Source organism: Lytechinus variegatus, chromosome 2 (genome assembly GCF_018143015.1).
Source record: "Lytechinus variegatus isolate NC3 chromosome 2, Lvar_3.0, whole genome shotgun sequence".
Classification (NCBI taxonomy): domain Eukaryota; kingdom Metazoa; phylum Echinodermata; class Echinoidea; order Temnopleuroida; family Toxopneustidae; genus Lytechinus; species Lytechinus variegatus.
In genome coordinates this window covers 26869378-26893405 of record NC_054741.1, presented here as the reverse complement: position 1 = coordinate 26893405, position 24028 = coordinate 26869378, and the positions used below count along the sequence as shown (strand labels likewise).

Sequence of the window (24028 nt, the reverse complement as noted above, 5' to 3'; positions counted from 1 at the left end):
CACTGCATCCCATTATTACATCAACATAGCTATACATAATTATACACACATACACACACACGCACACTCACACACATACCCGTACACACACACACATACACACACACATATATATATATATATTTATATATATAACGACTTATGATTTTGCCCCAGAATCTGAAAAATGGATCGACGCCCCTGAGTTATGATAAACATGTATATCCATATTTGTAAGGTGGTTTTAAATCAATTGTCATGTGGTATTGTGCTACTTGATTACAACTTTGGATTTCCTTTTATATACCTGTAGGTTGGAACTTCAAACAATGCTCTTCTTCGTGGAATTAGTAAGGCTGATTTGGATCGTCTGCAGAGAGTACAGAATGCTCCATCTAAATTGTCTTGTCTTGTCTTTCCGTTAATGCCCACAATCATTATATTGATTATTATGGCATATGAACATCAAGATTGACTTAACCTGAATTTTACCGGGACCGGCAGCTGCAATACACCGGGTGAACACCGTACTCTTTGACGAATAGTGTATTGGTTTTAACGTGCATAGGTTGTGACTCTCCTATACACGGGACCAACATTTGCGTCCTTTCTGATGGACGTAGTGTTTTCCAACTGCATTCACACCTGCACTGAATACAGTGGTGAGGCACGCTAACCTTTCCTTTCGAGGCCTCCATCACTTTCAAGCTCCAAGCTTAAGATGGAGGTCTCCCACATTTCTTTATATTTATGTTCAGTAATTAAAGAAAAATGTATGTATAGATATAATTTTCACAGTACAGTTGATATTTTATAATGATTTATGTACATTATTCATTATGTTTGAAAAAATATTTGCCTATTATGTAATATTGAAAAAAATTATTATACGTGTATATACTTTGTTTTTGTTTTGAAATGTGGAAATAAAATAAATCAAATCAAAATCAAATCAAACACACAACGCTATAGCATCAGATTTTTGTCAGATTTGTGCTCCATGTTCGTCTACGCTGTCATGCCATGAACTATTATTATGATTATTATCAATGTTATTATCATTATTATCATTATTATTAATATTGTTATTATTAACATCCCTGACAACCTTGACAACCGACACGCTTTATCCTAGAGAGAGAATCTCCAGTGGGGATGCCCTAAAAATAGTAATTTTAATTTTGTATTACCAAAACGTCATATAGGGAACATTTTTCATTTCAATGGCATCCAATTTCGGAATGTTCTTCGTAATCAAGTTAAAGCTGATTAAAAATTTCCTCACTTTTACGAGTGCATTAAAGAGGCACCTAAAACTAGACTCTACTCGAGAACAGTAATACCAGTAAAAAGCACACATTTTGTACAGTTGGTTTCTACAATTGTAAATAAGGTATGTTAAAATATATTCTTGTTTCATGTAAGGTAGATTATTGCTTGTTTCAGGTTTTGTGAAAACTATTTGATTGATGGATATATCTTTTTTTACTTTGTTCCAGTACTTGTCGTAGTTTATACAGTTTGTTGTTTTATACTATCAATAGGACCCCCATTGGAAATATGCCTTTCGGCTTTCATAAGCTATCCTGTCAAAGTATTTTTTAGATTCATTGTACCTCATATCGCCTGTGATATTCAGGACGAATAAACTCAATCAATCAATTAATCAATCAATCTTACCATTGTGCAATGGCATTGTATTCTATTTATGGTAATGGAAGTGACGGGTACTTATTTAGAATATTAGAGAGATTTTTTTTTTGGAACGAATTCATGTGAATTTCTGGTCCTAGACAATAGTGACACAATTTCCGTTTAATTAAAAAAAAAATTCCATTTTCAGTTGTTGTACAACATGTATTTTATTTTCATTTTAATGTTCATCATGTTCTTGCAACTGTACGAATATAACTTTTCAGTAATTGAATCAATCTTTGCAAAGTAAATTTCTTCTATTTCCCTGTCTGCTGTTTGTTTCTCTTGATGTAATAATGAAGATGGCACATGCAGGTAACATGTGACCTGATTTTGCTGCTTGAAAAGGGAGCACACACTTGTCAGGCGACATAAATATACACGGTCATATTGCGAATTTGTGACAGAACTTACTAAAAGTTTAAGTAAAATCCTGTTAATACACTGTTTTAATCTCTATTTGGAATTAATTATGACGATGTGCAATAAAATGTTGTAGCAAAAATGTATTACCTGTTGACTAGACTGACCATGTCAAAAATAACTAGTGCTATTGTCAGATCACATTCTACTAGCGAACTTGACCAGTTTCTTGTGAAAAACGGCTAGATATTTCTAGCCATTTTTTACAAGTCTCTCTAGTCATTCCTGTTGACTAGATTAATGTAGTGAAAATGACTAGATTCTAGTAAGAGCATATTTTACCCCAATATGTAGTCAAATTTGACGAGTGTCTAGTCAAAAGAGACTAGAGTTTTTAACAGTGTACTATACTTCATATCCTTATAAATATCCTTTCACCTTTTCTCCTCTTCCTCCTCCTCTTCATATAACGCATACAACGTGCATAATCATGACAATTCTATCATCTCTTGATTTTATTTAGCTTCCTCTAATTCCTTATCTAATTCATTTTGACGCCGTACCACTCAGCTTCATTTGATTTTTTTCTCCATCGTCCCTACGAGTCTCTTGCCGGTCTCATGTACATGTTGCACCTTGATAATGTATATACGCACTAAGAATACAAACTCATGTTAAACCACCGCGAACATGGTATATGAATAATTTCGGACCTCTGATCAGTGCTTTCACCTATAATATTTTGTTTTTATAGACCGACTCATGAGATGAGTATTCATTCACCCTGAAAACACACCAAGCATGGCCAGTAATCTGATCGTATTCTTGTAAACAATTTGATTAGACATGCTAGATCACTGTGAAGACGACTGAGAAGGAGATGTAATGATTAGATGGTCACAAGGGTTGCTTGTGATTGGTCAGATGACAGCAATATAGGAGGTAACATATTGTCTTAATTAGAAAGTAATCATGATAATGCATTGTGATCTCGACGGACATTACGGGTAAATTGGAGCAGGGGTACCGCATTCATCGAACTCTCAGAGGATTCAACTTCCCTCTCACAAAATCCGTTATTGTTCAATGTTGGCATGATAGGGAGGGAGCGGGAGATGTTTTTTCTGCGCGGATGCTCACTTCAGGTCGTTATTTACCTGATGGCAATCACCAGACGCTTCGCGGAACAGCATACTGAGCAGGTCGACGGGGATGCATGTCCTTTGCAGTAATATGTTTAAAACTTAAAATTAGATGCCACCTGGATTTATATTTTTTGATCATGTTGTCTTCATTTAAGTCGATACTATGTACATGTTCTGGGTGTCGTTTGCATTGGTGTTTGGTTCGCGGTTACCCATCGTCTTTCCATTGGAGGACATCGTGTCGTCCGATGTGGATCCGGTCACCAAAGCTCTAGAATATGTTGAAGAGATAGCGAGGCAGAAAGATAACTGCTCGTTCGGACCGTCCCTCGATCTTCAGTACAACCAAGACCGTTGGACTATGCAGGCCAACGTGGCAGTCAATACTGCAAATCTCTTGACGACCTTCTCGAGGACAGGCAACCACATCCGTGGTATCCATCCCGAAGACGAGGATCTTCTTTACTCACTGGTCCTTGCGAACGTCCAGAACCATGAAGATGTCTTCGGATCAGCTATCGCGTTCAAGACGAGTTTTTATCGCGACTATGCCCTCTTCTGCCCATATGCATTCCGGGCTCCCGATCCATGTGATGCAATTACTGCCAAGGATCTCTCAATCGGATATAACTACACCATGGAAGAAACAGATTGGTTCCACATCCCTTTTAAGTCCTTCAGAAACTACACCTTTGGCTTGTCGTCTGCAGTAACAACAAGCTCAACTTTTCAGGATAATGAGTTTGTGTTTAGCTCGCCCGAGTCAGACATTCCATGCGAACGATGCACCGGGAGCTCCTCTTTAGAGAATACGATGGGTTCCCTTGTCAATCCCACTCCCACTCCTGGGGTAGCCATAACTTCTGAAGAGTTCTCCTCACCCTACGCTCTTTCAACACATTCGTATTATCTTAGCGCCACAGAATTGTCAACTCTGGGAAGTCAGGTAGCCACACAGATAGGACTACACAATGGCACCACAGACACGACAGATCCACTGAAATATATCACCAAGGATGCTTTGGTCACAGACACACCTACTACTCGAATCAGGAACGCAACTGCTGCTGATATTCAATCCAATGTGAGCGAGGATCTTCCTCTACCATCACAATCACAGGTTCCCGTTCTGGACAATATGCACTTTGTTGATATCACCGATGGCTACTGGACCAAACCTTACTTTGATTGCGGTGGAGGAGACGTCTGGATGGTCACATTTTCTGTTCCCTTTTTCTGGTCTAACCCGGCATCGGGGTCAGAGTTCACTTTCGCGTAAGTACAAATTTTATTCCCTATAATTTGTATATATGTTAAGCCATTTGTCGGGATGATCTAAATATAAACATATAATATTATCATTATTTTAATGAGCATGAAATAATGAAACTCGAAGATATTCAGGACATGGTTTCTGAATCCTTTTTTACTTTGGATGACACTGTACAAAATCAAACTGCCATCTGTGACCATTGCAGGATTATTCTATCCCATCGTTTCCCTCATTTCAGTGTCAAATCTTGGTCAGTGACATTCGTCTCTACTTAAAAGAAAAATATATTGGCCAAAACAAGAAAAACAAATATTTGTTTGGTTTAAAGGGTCATTCTGGCCAGGAAGCAAGTTTGCTTCAATCAAGATGATGGGTTGATCGAGTGATTTTTTTGCAATGCTTTAAAACTTACATTGCTTAAAGGACATGTCCACCTCAAGAAAAAATGAAATTGAATAAAAAGAGAAAAATTCATGTTACAACACGGAAATTTCATCAAAATCAGAAGTAAAATAAGGAAACTATGACATTTTGAAGTTTCGCTGAAGGGGCTTAATTTCACAAAACAGTTATGTGCACATCCTGGTCGGTATGCAAATGAGGGGGCCGATGACATCACTCATTATTTCTTTTGTATTTAATTACATGAAATATGAAATATCTAAATTTTCTCCTCATTGTCATATGAAACAAAGTTTTATTCCTCCCCGAACATGTGAATCATACCATTGTTTGATTGATTGATTTCATTCGTCAGGAATATCACAGGTAATATGAGATACAATAAGAGAAAACAATACCTTAACAGAATAACCCATGAAAGCCGAAAGGCTTATTTCCATTGCGGTCCTATTGTTAGTATAAAACATTAATATATTGTAACAACGAAATGTATAAGCTACGACAAGAAGTCTGGAACATCTTAAGAAAGACATATCAATCAATCAAATAAATTGCCAAAACCCGAAGCAAACAATAATCTACCTTATACGAAACAGGATTTATGTTTTAACATACCCTACATTATCTACAATACGAGAAACCAACTGTACAACATGTGTGATAATGTACTGGTAATACTGTTCTCGAGTAGATTCCATTTTAGATGCTACTTTAACATGTTTAAAACACTCTTAAAGTGAGGAAAATTCCTAATAGCTTTTCATTGATTAGGAAGAGCATTCAAAAATTGGATGCCATTAAAATAAGTGTTCTCCATATGACCTTCATGTTTGCTTTTGACAAAATTAAAATTACATTTTCTAGTATCGTCTGATACACGGGTGAAACTATTTTCTATGTAATGATCTAATGTATCCGAATGGAATATCTTAAGCACGTGGTGCAATACTATTGTTTAGATCTTTGATTTAAAAAAATAGTAATTCAGTCAAGTGGATCTTTTTTTGTCAAATCTGTAGAAACTGAATTATTTTATAATTCAAAAAATAAAAAACAAAAGAAATAGTGAGTGAGGGACATCATCGACTCTCTCATTTGCATACCACCGAGTTGTGCATAACTGTTTTGTGAAAAATAAGCGAAACTGTAAAATGCCATAACTTTCTTATTTTACATCCGATTTTCATGAAATTTTCAGCGTTATGCTAGTTTAATCTTTCTATATTGATTCAAATCATGATTTTTCTGGGGTGGACTTGACCTTCAATAGAATTAGTGGATAATGTAGTATTAATATTTGTACAGTATTGCTTTCACATTGTATGGAATAAGATCATGATCGTACGGTATTAGTGAATTGGTGAAACTGAACCTGATATTTTCATCACAATACTACATTGCTACTCAGTATTGCCAACAAGGTGAAAGCGAATCTAGTCATAAATAAATGGAATATCTTCCCTCTTTATGAAGATAACTTTTTCTTGCAGATTTTCAATGAATTCTATATTTATTTCTTATCTCCATTTAAAGGCAGAGGTAGTACTATTGCATTTTGGTATGTATTACGTGAATATGCTTCAGAAGGGGCTGCGGACGAATGAGAATTTGTTCACTCTCCTTTAATGCCAATTAAGCTTTCGACCTCTTTTCGGGTCTCCATTAGAGCTTTTCGGAAAGAAAATAATAAAAAAATGATAGGCAAAGAACAGCGAAACTAACGAAAAGAGAAAAGAAAATAACGAAAATAATAAAAGCATGCCACAAAAATACAGTAAATAAGCCGCACGGAACGAAAACATAACCAAAAGAACCGACAGCTTTGTACAAACGTAAATGAAAAGAAATGGTAATTTCAACTTTAATATAAGATCTATAACGGAAAGTGAAAAGAATATTTTAAATCTACCTCAAATATGCATTAGGAAGGGAAGGATTTGGGTGTATGGCTTTAGAGGCGTCTCGTGCATAGAATATAAATACGATGAGGCATTTATAGGTTTAGGAGGAGGTGGTGAAGGCAATCGTGTTTACCTGTATAGGTGGGCAGTAGGGTGTGGACCCTACCCCTAGATGAAATATCTACTTACTCTTCCCAGTATCTCATAAACACCCACCCCTCCCCTCTCCTCAGCAGCATCTCCACATGCATGCAACAAGGCAAAGGTACTTAAAAAGCATGACGTAAAGTAAAGGTGAAGAAGGGGTTTGAATCGTTCTCGAGGGACCAGAGGGACGACCCTCTTTCATCATGTCAAAATGGTCTATTTTGGGGACCGCTATACGTGCTCAATGTTCTGTCTATGAATATCGGCATTATTGTGAATTGTAAGAACTTATGAACGGAGCTAAATGCATAGAGCAAAATTGAATCAGATCATATTTCAACATGAGTATGAAAACTGTTAAATATGTAAAAAAGAAAAATGGAAATGTTCACAGACTAAGGTGTGAACATGATGGAAAGAAAATGTTATGGGGGCAAAGAAACATGTCGTTCACATTTTCCACGGTGTGCTGGTAAAACCTGATTTTTTTTTAGGGGTAGTCTGAAGTTAAAAAGCACATATTAGTTTTATTCTTACAAACTAAATAAAAAAAGCTGAAAAACCCGCGAAGGAAATCTGTTATTTATTTATATAAATACCTGAAAGTTATTCTGTTTGGCAATTATTCCCTTCGCTTCCCCTTCTTTTCCGTCCTTTTTTTCTTTTCTTTTCCCTTTTAAAGGCGGGGGGGGGGCCTACACCCCATAGTTCGGCCACTGTCTCATATATGAATGACTTTGATACCGTCTAAGCGTGAAAGCGGCAGACCCTTTTACAACCACATTTTATAATTAAGATAATGATTTATATTAATGATGGTCTCCTGAACATGCTGAAAGCGGAGTATTAGATGGAAATGATTGAAATGATGCGATTGAATTACATCTCCTCTCTCTGAAACCATGGCAACTGAACTTCAAGTAGGCCTACCAAATGTTAGAATACTTGGAAAAAGGCGCTTTCTTTCATAATGTCGGTTATTATCTCTAGAGAGCTGGGCACAAGACCGCTTTAAATGTCTCCTTGGTCGTCCTGCGAAGTATGAATTACAAGGACAAAGGCACTGAATACTATGATTAAAGTCACATTCGACCACTAGTCTTTATCATTTTAACTGATTTGTGAAGTAAAGGTTATCGCGAATTGGGGATATAAACGACGACGTCACACCGCATTCTCATCATAGGGAAAAACTTTGCACCCCTTCCCCCTCAAAAAAAACCCAAACAAGTCGAATAAAGTTTATTTTAAACGATCATACTTGATGCGTATGCTGCTGCTGCTGATGATGGTAGTGATGATGATGATGGAGATGATGATGATGGTGATGATGGCGATGATGGTGGTGATGGTGGTGATGATGGTGGTGATGATGATGATGATGAGGATGGTGATGATGATGATGATGATGATGATTATGATGATGATGGTGGTGGTGGTGGTGATGATGATGATTATGATGCTGATGATGAACAGCATGCGTATATAAAACTCCATTTACATGATTTAGGACCCTGTCTGCAAGAAATATTCAAAGGCACACAATATAACACCCACTGTTAACACAGTTTCTGCAAAAGATTTGACGATTCAAGGTTGTTGCAGTTACAAATGTGGATTGGTCGTTGGTAGAGAATAAAAAAAAAACCGTCTGGAACAACCGAAGAGAAAGTGGCCGTACGCCATGTGCGCAGAGTATGTCATTGGGGCGCTTTTGCATTTTCCATAGTGAAATTGAAAGATTTGGTGCACACTTTTGGTGAATTTTGTTCATTTAAAACGTTGCCCCCGCTCCATATGCGGTCTTGAAGAGAAAGGTCTACAACCGTCTATCCCGGAAGTTTTTATATGATTTTGGGGTAGTTGTTGCGTTTGCTTTTACAATTGCTAAATTAATTAAAATTCTAAAAGCTAACTAGACCGGTATATTTAGCCTTCTTTTTATTGCAAATTGATGAAAACAAAAGATAAATTTGATCATTTAATCAGCATGATCAATTCCAATCCGAATGAATATATAGACGAGGGTGAAACCCCCGCAAAATAAACAATTCTATAATATTTTTGCATGAATCATTGTCGTTTGGTTGCCTTCAGCCAATCAATGACGCTGTAAATGCACTTTTGATTGTATTTTATCGCTGGTGATTCAAAGGTCATAAACGACATCCCAGTTTTCTATACGTCAAAATTATCCAGCAGTTAATTATGCCCGACGCCTAAATTAAAATTTTGCTCGAAATCCATTACACTCCTTCAACGTGGTTAACAATTCCTCAACGCAATTAATTTTCAAGGTAAAACGAGGTATTCATCATGATAATTAAATGAATGAATGAATGGTGGAGAAATGGATGAAAGGTTTACTTTGCCTCTCTCCTTAGCATGCTTAACCGAAAAATATAATCCTTGAATTTTAAATTGATCATCTCATGGTCCTAAAGAAGCACACAGCAAAAACTGTAGTGTTACATAGAGGACCACACCAGTTATTTTACACCGGTGTTAAATTGACAGTGTTAGTTTAACACCCATAGGTGTTATTACAACACCTTCGGTTGTTACATTTACACTCTTTGGTGTTATGTTCAATCTCTAGGGTGTGGTTTCAACACCTCAGGGTGTGGTCCTCTATTAACACCAACTGGTGTCAGTTTTAACACCACAGTTCTTACAGTGCAGGGGTGCTGGGATTGTCTTTTTTTCAAAACCAGCCCCCCCCCCCTCCCTTCTTCCCCACTCCTTCCCACGCCCCTGCATCATCTCAGTTGATGTCATCTAAAGACGATATGATACACAACGAAAACTGTGGTGTTAACCGGTGTACATAGAGGATCACACCAGTTATTTTACGCCGGTGTTAAATAGTTGGTGTTAGTTTTACACCTATATGTGTTATTACAACACGTATGGTTGTTACATTTACACTCTTTGGTGTTATGTTCAATCTCTAGGGTGTTATTTTAACACCTCAGGGTGTGGTCCTCTATTAACACCAATTGGTGTCAGTTTTAACACCACAGTTTTTACAGTGTATAATCATTTAAAACGATGATTTTTATTCATCATTTCCTTTCCTGTCACAAACCAGCCTAATTCGTCTTTCGTCCAGCAGATTGAGTAGAAATTTTCATTAGGCCTTTTTGTAGTAGGCCTATAGCAATCCATTTAAATTGACTAGTTTTCAACATCTTTTATTAATAGAATATTAAATGCCTTACTTCATACTCACATGTTGAGGACGTAGCGAGCTGCCAAAAGTTAATTTTTTTGTATAAAGTTAGAATTTCCTCTGAAAATGTACCGGTAAGTTTAATCTTTTTATTATTAAAAGCAAAAAAAAATAATATGCACGGAAATTTCGTAACAAAATAACAATAAAAAATACTTTTAAATCAACGTAACAATCATAACAATATTGATAAATTAAAGCCTTCAAATATGATTTCTTTGTAGTTTCGTGTTGGGTGTCAACAAGTTAGAGTCGCTACTCAGATTGTCTTACTTTATCAGTATAATTATATATGATATAATTGTTTTATTGGGCTTGTAACATTTAGCTCGTATTTTGAAAATAGGCCTATATGTGTTATCCAAAATACCCTACATGTGATTCAAGTCTATAAGTGATCCTCTACTATGAATGATAGCGTAGAAGAATAACCTTTGATAAATACTACACTGCAAAAACTCCGGAGTTGATTTGACACCAGCCCGGAATCTGTATATGTCGACACCAGAGAAGTGTGAAACAACACCAGTTTCGTTTTGGTCTAACACCAGAAAGGTGTTTATACAACACCAATTAGTATTAAAACAGCATCGGTTTGACTCCAAACTGGTGTTGTTTCAATACTTCTCTGGTGTGGACATATATAGATTCCGGACTGGTGTTAAATCAAGACCGGAGTTTTTGCAGTGTATTCATAACATGCACATGCAGATGTTTTCCTAGTGTAACATTATTTTATCAATCATTTTACATTAGATTTTTTATTGATTTTTTTTTCGACAGTGGTGTGACAACCATTGATATTTCGCTGGACCAACTCGACATACACCAGTGTGCTTTGAATGATACTGGGAACAGCAGCGAAGGCAAAATATTTGATCCGTTCGTTGGTACACACAGATGCAAAAATACGACACAGGTAAAATTGAGGTGTGATAAGAACAACGCTTTTGATAATGTATTTATTCATCTATTTATGTTTCTATTTATTTATCATGTTTCATTTCATCATTGGCCTGTTGACGTTTGAAGATAAAAAAAAACCGCTTGGCAAAGGCGCCCTTCAAATTAATTGTTATGATGATGTTGTAATAGTAATAATAACAGAAACAACAACAACAATGATGATAATAATGATAATAGTAATAATAATAATAATAATAATGATAATAATACTGCTGCTGCTGCTACTACTACTACTACTACTACTACTACTACTACTACTATTACTAATTAATAATAATGTGCATGTGTTAATTGATTGATTGATTGATTTTTATTTGGCAAGTCACCATAACATATATACAGTAGCATTTAAACAACAGGCTTGCACAGGATGACCCACGAAAGCTCGAAAGCTTATTTCCAGTGGGGTCCTGAATTAAGATAATAAAATGGTTCAATTATACTATTTACATATTAAAAATGAAGGAAAAAAATCAGAATTTAGTATTACCAATAAATAAGATATATAGACAATAAATAAGATATATACAAGAATATAACGAAGAATAAGAAGAAAAGAAGGAGAAGGAAGAGGAGCAACGGAAGAATAGTGGGAACGAGGAGTATAGAAAAGGAGACGGAAGAAACTGATAACGAAGGAAAATAAATAAGGAGAAGAACAACAGCAAAAATGGTGACGACAATAACAACACGAAGAGGAGAATAGGGAGAGATAAAAGAAATAGAAAGAATAGAAGAAAGGAAATATCGAAGCTTCAATCACACTATGTTAAAATACATAAAAATACCTGGTAGAGAAGAGAAAAGACCTAGGTCAGTATTCAGGCTAAATCAACCGTATAACATATCATTTGCATCTTCTTTTTGACTCTCAAGTGAAAGATATTCTTTCAATTTCCTCTTAAAATGCAAAAAGTTTCCTATTTCCTTTATATAATTGGGAAGGGAATTCCAATGTTTTATAGCATTGTAATAAAAGGAGTTACCAATACTCCCTATCCTTTCTGGTAAGCAAAAGTTGAAATGGCTGTTTCTTGTATTATAGTTATGTATTTCGGTAACGAGATTAAAGTTTGATCCAATGTAATGATTCGATCTATTGTGATAGATTTTATGCACGTGGTGCAAAATAAGCTGCTTTGATCTTTTGTTGACTTCAAGAAAACCTGCTCCAGAGAGTTCGGTATAGCCAACATGGGTTCTGGGACCAGAACAGTTAATGAATCTAACCATTTTATTCTGTATAATTTTCAACTTCTTTTTATCGACTTCGCTTATGCCACTAAACCAAGCAGGGTTAGCATAGTCAAATAAACTCTGAATAAGTGCAAAACAGAGAATACGCCTTGCTTTTTGATCCATACAACTTTGATACCTGTACAAAAATTTCAAACGGGCATTCGCCTTTTTTACTGTTGATTCTACTAAAGATGAAAATGAAAGGGAGCTAGTCAACTCAATGCCTAAATACTTTACAGATTCTTTCCTCTGAATTATCTTATTATTGTATGATACTTCAAATTCAAATGAAGTTTTATGATTACTTTTAGAACAAAACAGAATGCTTTCGGTTTTGCCTAAGTGTAACGATAATCTATTATCAGTCATCCAATCGACACATGTAGACAGCTGTTCGCTAAGTTTTTCCTCAACAAATTTTGGGTTGGAATTTGAACAAAGTAGTACGCTATCATCTGCATACAATAATAATTTACAGCCAGCTTTTATACAAATAGACATGTCATTGATATAAGTTGAAAATAGGATTGGGCCTAAAATACTTCGCTGTGGAACTCCACACGTTATAGGTATAATTTTGGAACGAATATCGCGAATATCAACTACTTGATGTCGATTCGACAAGTAGGATTTGAACCATGCTACAGTAGCCTGGTTAAAACCCAATATTTGTAATTTTTTCAATAAGATGCCGTGATTAACTGTATCAAATGCTTTTTGAAGATCTAGAAGTACCATCCCAACGAATTGTCCCTTAGAAATATTTGTTCTCAGATAATCAGTCAAGTGAATAAGGCATGTCTCAGTCGAATAGTCATGTCGAAAACCTGACTGATATTCGTAAATCATATCAGTTTCTTTAAAATATTTTTCGATCTGAACACATACCGCCTTTTCAAGAATTTTGGATACTATGCTTAAAACACTGATAGGTCTATAGTTTTCAACAGCAGTTTTATCTTTCTTCTTATGAATAGGAGTTACTTTTGCAATTTTCATATCCTCTGGGAAAGTGCTAGTAAAGATAGATAGATTTATCAAGAAATTTAATGGTTTGTACAAACTCTTTGCTCCTTCTTTTAGAAATTTAGCAGGTATCAAATCTAAACCAGTGCTTTTTGATACATTTAATTTACGCAACTCATTAAAAATGAATTGATCACTAACAGGTAATAATTCAAATTTATCTTGGCTTATACTTTTTTTCATAAAATTCACGAATCTTTTCACTGTCTGCACTGAAAATGTCTTTGCAAGATGGAAGTTTATCGACCAACGTAGCTGCGACATTTGTAAAATAGGAATTGAATTCATTGGAAATAGTTATCTTATCATGACATAATTCTCCATCAATTGAAACGACTAATTCTTGGTCCTTTCCATTTTTCTTTTTTAATCCCAAACTTTTTAGATTCTGCCAAAGTCTTTTAGAATCATTTTTATTTTCTTCTATTTTATTTTGTAGGTATTCTAATTTGGCCTTTTTCACCTCTCTTTGAACCATATTTCTTAATTTCTTGTATCTTTTGGAAAGCGTGTCATAATCCTGATCGCTTAGATTTTTCTTCATTTTTCTATACGCCACATTTCTTTCTCGAATAAGAGAAATAATATCTTTAGTCATCCAGTTTTCTGATCTCTGTTTAATTCTAATCCGTTTTTGAGGCGCTATCATATTCAACGTTGAAATAAAAGTATTTTGAAAAATTGACCAAGCCTTATTTACGTCAGTGCATTGGGTTAAATCTGACCAATCAACGGCAGACAATTTAAGATTGAAAGATTCTTCGCTATATTTTTTCAACGATCTAATATCAGTGGTTCTGTGAACACCTATAGCCAGCCTAATTTTCTTTCGTGTACAGAAAGTAAAAGAATGGTCACTTATACCAAGATCAATAACACCACTTTGACTTATTTTTTGTTCGTTATTACAAATCACATGGTCCAATAAAGAAGAACATGTGTGTGTGACACGGGTTGCATCTTTGATGAGTTGGCTAAATCCATGAAGACTCAATAAGTCAGTATATTTTTTTGCCAGTGGAGATTTCTGAAATAGACAAACATTCATATCGCCTAAAAGTATGATTTCATCATCTTTCTTTAATGTATCGAGAATATTTGACATCTTCTCAATAAAGTGATTGCTTTTCGGAGGCCTATAAATGACGCCAGCAATAATTGGTTTTGATCTTGGTAGAAGCAAATTAATCCACAGTGATTCAGAATCACTTGTACTTAAAACATCTATGATATTGAATGCAATATCATTTCTGACATAAAAACATACACCACCCCCAGAGCCTGATAATCTATCATTGCGTATTACTTTGTATCCATCTATATTGATTTCTTCATCGTTCACCGAGTCATTTAGCCATGTTTCTGTCAAAGCAATGACTGCAAGATTCTTTCTCTTAAAAAGAATTCGAAGTTCTGAAATTTTTGGTAGAATAGATCTAACATTTAGATGTACAAAGTGAAGACCTTTTACAGCAAATATGTTTTCAAAATCTTGATAAAGTAAACTTGAATCCTTCGAGTTTTTTTTGTTGTAAATTTGGCTCTGGAATGTTTTCGGGTACCCGAATTTCTTTCTCACAGTTTACAATAGTATTATTGTAGTCATCAAATAAAGATTCACAGAAAGATGGTAAAAAACAGGTTGAACAAAACCATTCTTCATCTGGGCTCAAATATAGATTTGAATATATTTCCAAGCTTATTTCTTGACAGTTAATATGATACCATCTTTTACAAGTGGAACAAAGAAGGCCGCACTGATTTGATTTTACTGGTTTTTCACAGTTTCCACATGGAAACTTAATTTTTGGGCCTGGGTTTGATTCAATATCACCAGACAATAATAAGAGAAGGAAAACAAATATTTTGGTCACTTCCATATTCATTAATTGTGTGGAAGGGATCCATTTGTTTTGAAAAAAATATAAGTACAATTTGGGACATATCATTCTGAAGTTTATTTTTTCATAAGTCGTTTTGCAGGTAAAGTCGTGCATAAACACAGAACTCACCAGGTCAATCAATATGTTATATATATCAAAATTTCCCATTTCCATCTTTGCCATCTTAGTATCATATTCTTCTATCAATCAAATAGGTATCAATGGAGATAAATGTCTTTAACCATTAAGTAATGATCTCACTAACAGTAAATAGTCCGGCCACTCTCTTGTCGAAGTCCTCGATCTGGTTGTCTCACCATGCCTTCTAACATTTCCGTGTATGTTGGTCGTAGGAGTAGCTACGTCAGCATAGGACCTTCCATCAAAGAAGTTTGGACGTCGATGCTTCTGGTTTGGTAAGACACGGCGGATTTTTGCTGCGAAGATACCCTGGCCAACTTTGTTAAGGTGGACCCCATCACGACCCAGGTGCTGCTCGCCGATATTGTCATTGATGACGAACCCCCATGAGTTTCGCCTCGCAGTATCCCTCAAGGTGGAGTTGACGAAGTCGATCCTCCTCTCTTGGTACCGCGACTCCAATCGTCTGTGGATGATGCCAGATAGGATGACCTTCAGCCCCTTTCTAGCAGCAATATTTCCTACGTCCACGATCTTGTTGTGTAGATAGTTGGGGCCATCATTGGTGTTGTTTGTACCGACATGCACAATAACGGTACCTCCTCGAACGATGTCGGCACACTCGTTAGACATACATGTCAGAATGTCTTCGGACCTGGCACCCGGAACGGAACGACATCTCACTTTCATTTTGCTTGCCAGGCGACGACCATCAATGTTCTTCAACATCGAATCTCCCAACAGTAGCACGTCGTGCGCCTTACGTCTCTGGCGTTGGTTGACCCCGACCTGTCTCCACTCACTGGCGGAATCCGACGATTCTTCTCCGTTCGCTTCTCCCTCCACTCCAAGAATCTCGAATCGGTTGCTAGTTGGAATGTTGGATACAAATTCTCTTGAATTCACAGTTGGAAGTTGAATGTTTAATGATGATTGTAGGATGCTCGAGTCTCCTTCGGCTGATGTTGTCTGTTGTACAAATGCATCGTCTATGTGATGAATGCTATGACAGTCTTCCACAACGATGGTGGAGGTTGAGGCGTCACGGACGTCTTTCTGTGCTTCCAGTCGCTTAAGTCTGTTGTCGATGTTTTTGACAATGTCCAAGATTTCGAGTAGAAGCCTAACCGATTGATCATCACAAGTAACATTCTCTCGCTTACTAGTAACCGACTCCTTTCTTCCATTACCAGCGATTGTGGCCTTTTCTGCGTCCATTGCTCTTTTTAGTCGAGAGATGAGCGTTGCCTTCACCCCGCTTTTCTCCAGTCCTAACTTACTGAGTTCTGCTCGGAGTTCTTTAACCCTGAATTGTTCAATGTTTACTAATGTTGCCATTATTTTTATTGTGACGAAATAAAGAGAAATAACGTTAAAAAGACGCGATATGACGTAATCAAATGTCTGTACAGAATGGCGCAATGTTGGAAATTTCACGGCGCACAGTAAGAAAAGTCTCTGCGTAGGCCTTGAGTTGAAACTGTTTCCATGACAACTTGTTTTTGTTTTTGCGCGTCTGATAACAAAATCCACTGATTTTCGTTAGAAAAAGTTGAAGATTTTTTTCGAAATTCGTCAATTACTCCAAGGATAATTTGTTTAAGGATATATAACAAGCACCTTCCTAGTCAGCACGCTGTCCGCTATCCGGTGATGTAAACTTTATTGGCAGAAATATGATATTTCCCGAAATAATTATCCAAAAGTAGGAGCAACCAAAAACACGTCTGCTTCCTCCAAATGTCAAGAGTTCAATCTGAACAAAGCGAACGTGTCTGTCTTGAAAAGGTGCTGAAGCCGATTCCGGTGCTCACAGCTGTTTCAGCAATTACTTCCTGTCGGTACCTATTTACCTAACCTGGGTTGAGAGCAGCACATTGTGTATAGATTTCTCGCTTAAGGAAGGTGCATCATGACTGGGATTCGAACCCCCTCTGTTTCAAAGTCGAGAGAACTAATCCACTTCGCCACAACGCTCTGTATTATGATGATAAGGAGGGATTAGGTGATGATGATGATGATGATTGATTGTCTGATTTACGTATGTTAAACATAATTTTTCTTCCCAGAATTTTCTTAGTTTTATTGTTATCAATGAATGAAATCATTGTTTAAGAAATTGTTAAAAAGAGACAGATGAAGAAAAAGAAATTTCCAGGAAGAAATAGAATAGGATGGTCATGTGCATGTTTTCATACATGACATTATCCTTTTAAAGTTTACCCCTTTCCGTAACCCAGCGCATGGGGTGTGCCTCGTTTATTTTACCATCCTTTTGAATGGTCATTTTATTTTCGACTCAAGATCTTTCGTTTTTAGGAATTTTGTTTCTGTTCTCTTTCACTTTTAATGAATTCTTTCTTTACTCACCATCCCTCTCTGTTTTTATTCATGTTATTCCTCATTATATATATATATATATATATATATACATATATATATGAGGGGGGGTGTGTGTGTCTGTGAAATTATACATGTATAACAGCTTTGGCAACTCTTTTATTTTTTAACATTTTGTGAAAGAAATGGATGAGGCGAACAATGTTAGGCGTAGCTTTAAATCAAGGTTCCCCAGAGATATCTGCCCTTTTGCCCTTTATATATATATATATATATATATATATACATATATTCCCCAAATTATTATTACTTATTACTTAGAAAGGAAAAGGGGTATGGTATTTACCGTATTATCCGTAGTAGCTCGATCTGACAGGCCTTAAAGATATCACATTGCAGGGCACAGTTTTCTTTTTACCTGAGAATGAATCTACATATACTTTAGAAAGTATTGAAAAGTCGACATATTAAGGTTAGATTACAATTACATTTGGGGAGAAAATGACAGACATCCTTCTCTAATGAGAGGCAATGAAAAAGCGTTCCCTGTGAATGCAGTGTAAAAAATACTTTTGGTTTTTGTACTATACATTAGTGAATTTGGTATTCTGAGAAACTAAAACATTGCGTTTGATTCGAATTCAACAAGAGATGAAGTAAACAAAACGAACAAAATAGTAAGGGGCTCTAGTTTCAACTCGCCCTGGGCGCTGTATAGGCCTATATTCCTCTTTGATGTAACCGTCTTCTCGATGGGATATGCAGAGAGTATACAAGACAAGCTCTTAAAGGTCAAGTCTACCCCCAACAAGAAGTAAATTGGAATGAAAAGAAAAAATTTAAACAAGCATAATGCTGGCAATTTCATCAAAATCGGATGTACAATAAGAAAGTTATGACATTTATAAGTTTCGCTTATTTTTTTTAACGAAATTGTGCACAACTCAGTGATATGTAAATGAGAGAGTCGATGATGTCACTCACTCATTTACTATTTTTTTTAATTGTTTGTATTAAACAAAATTTCAATTTTCACAGATTCTACAATATCAACCCCCTTGATTAAACCACACAATATTAAAACAATTATTATTCACATGTTCAGGAAGGAATATAACATTTTTTTCCACATGGAAATGTGGAGAAAATCAAAATATTTCATATAATAGAAACAAAAGAAATGGTGAGTGGGTGACATCGACTCTCTCATTTGCATGTCACTGAGTTGTGCATATAACTGTTTTGTGAAAAAAAGCGAAAGTTTGAAATGTCACAACTTTCTTATTTTACATCCGATTTTGATGAGAATTTTCAGTGTTTTGCTTGTTGCATTTTTCTCTTTTTACTGAAATCGGCGTTTTTATGGGGTGGACTTTCCTTTAAGTTTTGGTTACAAAAGAAATGCCCTTCAAAATATCACCGTGTGCTAAAAAGGAAAAATAAAAAGAGACATATCATGTGATCCATTTATTTGGATCGTGTTTTTTTTTCATTTGCGGCATTCATGTCCAATAGTCCAATTTGAATTAACCATCTTTGGCGGTTTCAGTTGTATTGCAGAAAATACATTCATGGCTAGATCAACGGCCTATCAAACTAAGTGCATCATTTACATGGCGTATGGATACATAACTATTTGAATATGTTTGTTACCTCATTGATGTCAATATTTGATGACTTCGTCGTATTATAATTATAGAGGTCCATTAGGACGAACCATTATCAACAGATAGACATAATCCATGTAATCCGCACAATTGGGAGATGTCAAAATAATCTTTAGCCTTGAAAATGCTTTCAGATTTGTCCTTAATGCATTAGGGAATGGGCTCATCAGTTAAATCATGTCTCCTTGTTTAATGTGATTTTAACACCCCTTTCCCATCGTTAGGCTTGTCGAACAGGCGATCATACAAAATTTTTATTTTATTTTAATTTTATAAAAATTACCCCACGATCAACTGCTAAGCTATTTATTATTTTTATAGCCCTGGACGAGGCAACCTGAATTGGGTCTGAACCAGGGGCGGCGGAGCGAATTTGAAAGTGGGGTGGTGGCACAGGGAAAAAGGGCACTTTTTTCGAAAGGGGGCACTATCTTTAAAACAAAGAAAGCAAATGACTTATCTACAGTGGCGTAATGAGATTGACTTTTGAGGCGGCTAGACATGTCATATCACGTTAAATTTACGTTAAGAAGTTGCGAGCAATCGAAAATTTTGACATTTTTATAACGAAAATCCAGATTTTGACATAATACTCAGAAAAAAATATTGTATTTTACCCATCTCTCTTTTTTTTCTTTCCTTTCTCTTTTTTTTTTCTTGGTCTTGGAAAATTGGGGGAAGAGCCCCCAAGCCCCCCCCCCATCTGTACACCACTGCTTGTCTCCCCAACTGACATGACTCATGAAACTTTACGGTATGATTAATATAATTTTTTCCTTCAAAAGTGGTAACATATAAATATTAGAATTTTTTCCTGTTCTAAAGGGGAACTCGTTTACACATAAAGCGGGTCCTTCTCAGGTGAAAGGGATACAGAACATGTTCGTGAGGACACTCTTGGGTAAAAAGTGGCACCGATACGAGAAAGGGTGCCTATATTAGAAAGCAAAAGGGCACTTGCTAACGGCATAACGGGTCATTCTCAGGTATGGAAGGGGCACAGGGCACTTTTCTTGGGTAAAAAGCAGGGACCGCGGAACGGTTTTCAAAGTGGGAGGGGGGGGGGCTGAGCCAAATGGAAATGAAATAAAGAATTGAATTGAAAAGTGGGGGCTGACCATGAAAAAATCGCAATCATACGGTAACGTTTTGTACACGGTTTTTGAAAAAAAAGTGGGGGCTGAAGCACCCCCCCCCCCCTACCGCTTCCGCTGCTCCTGAAAAGGGGCACTGATTCGAGTAAGGGCACTAAAAAGAAGGCAAGTGGACTTGATCACACATAAGACGGGTTCTTCTCGGGTGAAAGGGGCACAGTACACGTTCGTGAGGGGGCATTTTTTTGCGTAAAAAGGGCACCTATTCAGTGCTTCAAAAAAGGGGGCACTGTGCCCCCGGCCCCCCAGGATAGCCATCCCTGGTCTAAACATCGACAATGGTCTGAATAAATAGAGCACAATCTCGTAGGAATATACAGAAAGAATAGAATAAAAAGAGAAAAGAAGATTAGTAGCCAGAAATCCCCAATCAAATAAAGAAATTAAATAAATGAATAATTAGATAAATAATTAAGATTAAAAAAATAATCCTTATGTTGTACTATATTTTTTAAATAGATTATAATGAAATACAAAAATACATTAATTCCATTATCATAATATGTTTTATCTATACATTCTAACTCTGACAAATACCAGGAGAGGCTATATTCACAAACAGCTGCCTTGATAACATTGTCATTATTATTATTTCATCCATATCGAAATCCCATTTCATTGCACCATGTTGTACGTGGCTCTCTTTATTTTTTCACAGTTAGGGCATTGTTGATATTGAATACCTGACACGCCGAACCAGTCTCCGTGGTCTGCGTTCAAATTATGTTAATTGAAATGAAATTAACCGTACTTGCATTTTCATTGGAGACTTTGTTTTTTTCCATAAATTGGTGAAACACAGTCAATATCTGTGAATAATCTCTCTATAGTGGTTGACAAATTGGAACACTGAATAGAGAATAGACAGGAGAGAGAGAGGGTGGGTCAGAGAAGGGAGAGAGGGGAGTTTGTATGTGGATGGTGTGTGTGGGTACACTGTAAAAACTGTGGTGTTAAAACTGACACCAAGTTTTAACTGTGTTAAAACTGTGTTAATAGAGGACCACACCCTGAGGTGTTAAAATAACAGCCAAGAGATTGAACATAACACCAAAGAGTGTAAATGTAACAACCATAGGTGTTGTAATAACACCTATAGGTGTAAAACTAACACCACCAATTTAACACCGGTGTAAAATAGCTGGTGTGGTCCTCTGTGTACACCGGTTAACTGGGGGTGTTTTGTAAGTTGTGTTCATCATATAGAAATGACAAGAAAAAATTATCAAATATTGGGAGGGCGGGGCGTAGGTTATCACCATAGGCATAATATAATATAATGCCTTGGGGTGCATGGCTTAGTCCCCCTCTAAAAAAGAAAAAAGTTCCATGACCTATAAGAAAAAAAAGGAAGAAGAGAAAAAGAAAGCGAAGAAAACGCCATGTAATGTGGTGCATCCTTATTTTGTGTTAATTATTACGCCATTGGTAATGATAGATTAGTGAAAATATTGCATTTTACTGTTTCATGTATTGAAAATGAAATGAGGATTGAAAACTTGCAATTGGTAGTGCAATCATTTACTTTGATCTTCTGATGAATCTATTTTGAATGAAATCGCAAATAAAAGTATTAGGAAAAAATGGGTGTGTCTATAGGTGCGTGTGTGTGTGCGCGAGAGGGTGTGCGTGAGAGGGTGTGCGTATGAGTGTGTGTGTGTGTGGGAGTGTGTATGTGTGGGTGTGTATGTGGGAGTGAGAGGGTGTGGTTGGTATAGAAAGGGGTTTAATGCAGAGCCTTTATTGTCATTGATACGAATCGACAATTTAAACTTATACTGATCATATCTGACGAGGATATCGTTATTTACCCAATGCTCGTAGTCTAAATGCTCGTATGAACATGTGTACTACCTTAATACCGTCCTTGACGCGTGAGAATATGTTACCCATTGATAATTAGCTCCCTATTATATCATTAATAAATTCATGAAAATTTGATTAGATAATTAGACACGATACTGTCGCCGCATTGTCATCCCAAGCAAATCATAAAAGAACTATTACCGCGCTACCACATGCAATGCTGTAATTAACCCAAAGAACATCCATACTATGGTTTTATTTCGGTCTTAATGTGGTAATCATTACGTTGTGATAATGGCAGGCCACATACTGCCAAAGCGTGTAGATGCATATTCCTCATTAATCAATGTTGATATCGTTCCGATTAATTCACGGGTTTGCAATAACAATATCGATCGTCATTTTGTTATCATCTGCCAGAATTATATTCACAAAGGCTTGTTGTTATACTTATTTTGCCTTGTAGGGAATATCGTACTGTCCTCAAGTAGGGTATGAGCAGGAATCAAGAGAAATATATGACAAAAAAATTTGAAGAAATCCATCAACAATGTATTTATGTACATGCATATCTCAAAGCCCCAGAGCTATCCCCCCTTTCTGGAAAATATGGTAAGGCCGAAAATACGTATCTACGTATATTCATTTCTTTCACATTCACATAATGTCTGTAAAAATTGTATTTCATTTGTATTGCTTTATATTACTTTGTATTATGTTTTGAATGGAAATGTAATAAAGAATTGACTTGAATAATATATATCAAAATTCGAAAAACCTTAATGTTATATTTTGATTCCTGCATGTCAATGTCGTACCACATATCTCATATCTGTATCACAGTCACTCTTTTTTTAAGCAGGTATTTCTGCATTTATTAATAAATCAAAATTACAAATTTATAACAATGATAATTACAAAGGTGACAATTGAATAGTAGTTAAATAGATATAGACATAATTCATGTAAACAATAACAAATAAATTTAAATGCAGAGGCCAGCTATCGTAAGCTGAAAGTTTGAAATAATAGCAGCCAGTGGAAAAAGAGAATGCTACATTAAAACCAGAATAGAAAGTGATGTCACTTTATTAAGGAACATTAATTTCAGAATCATAATGTTCATCGACCAGACTGTCTGTCACAATGCTGTCCGTTCATTAGGTCTGTCTCCTATCGATCATTGCAGTGGACTCCTTTCTATAATCCTCTCTAATCAATTAACTCGTATTCAACTGGCTTCCTTTGAATTCAGAGAATAACTCTCGATTGTTTACAAAACACTGAATAAACAGGCTCCCGGTTATTTGAATAACTGTTTGACGCTGTAACTATAGAGCACTTAATGTATAGGTCGGCCGGTGACCTCTTCGTCTCACATTTTCATTAACTCGTACATTAGCCGGTGATAGAATTTTACTGTGTCAGCTTCAAAATATTGGAATGATTTGCCTCTAACAATAAGACAGCTTTCAACAATAGAAATTTTCAAAAGGTATTGCAGGCCCACCTCTTTCGTAGTTTGTAGTTTCATGGTTTTGGTATTATCATTTATTTTAAGTATTTTTCATTGTACGCGCTACGGGCCTTATGGGGAAAAAACGCCGTATAAGTAATAATAATATAAATGTAGAATTGATATCCTATTCTATCTTGGTGTTACAGGATG

At 36.1% G+C, this 24028-nt stretch overlaps 1 protein-coding gene across 1 annotated transcript in view; it reads left to right on the top strand.

Annotated features, from left to right (window-relative positions):
* Positions 1–3049: 3049 nt before the first annotated feature.
* Positions 3050–24028, top strand: part of LOC121407718 (probable G-protein coupled receptor CG31760) — a 39548-nt gene continuing 18569 nt past the window's right edge. The window contains exons 1-2 of the mRNA XM_041598906.1: positions 3050–4457; positions 10921–11056. Of these exons, the coding sequence (XP_041454840.1) occupies positions 3346–4457; positions 10921–11056 (1248 nt within the window). The 5' untranslated portion in view covers positions 3050–3345. The remainder of the gene's footprint in view (positions 4458–10920; positions 11057–24028) is intronic.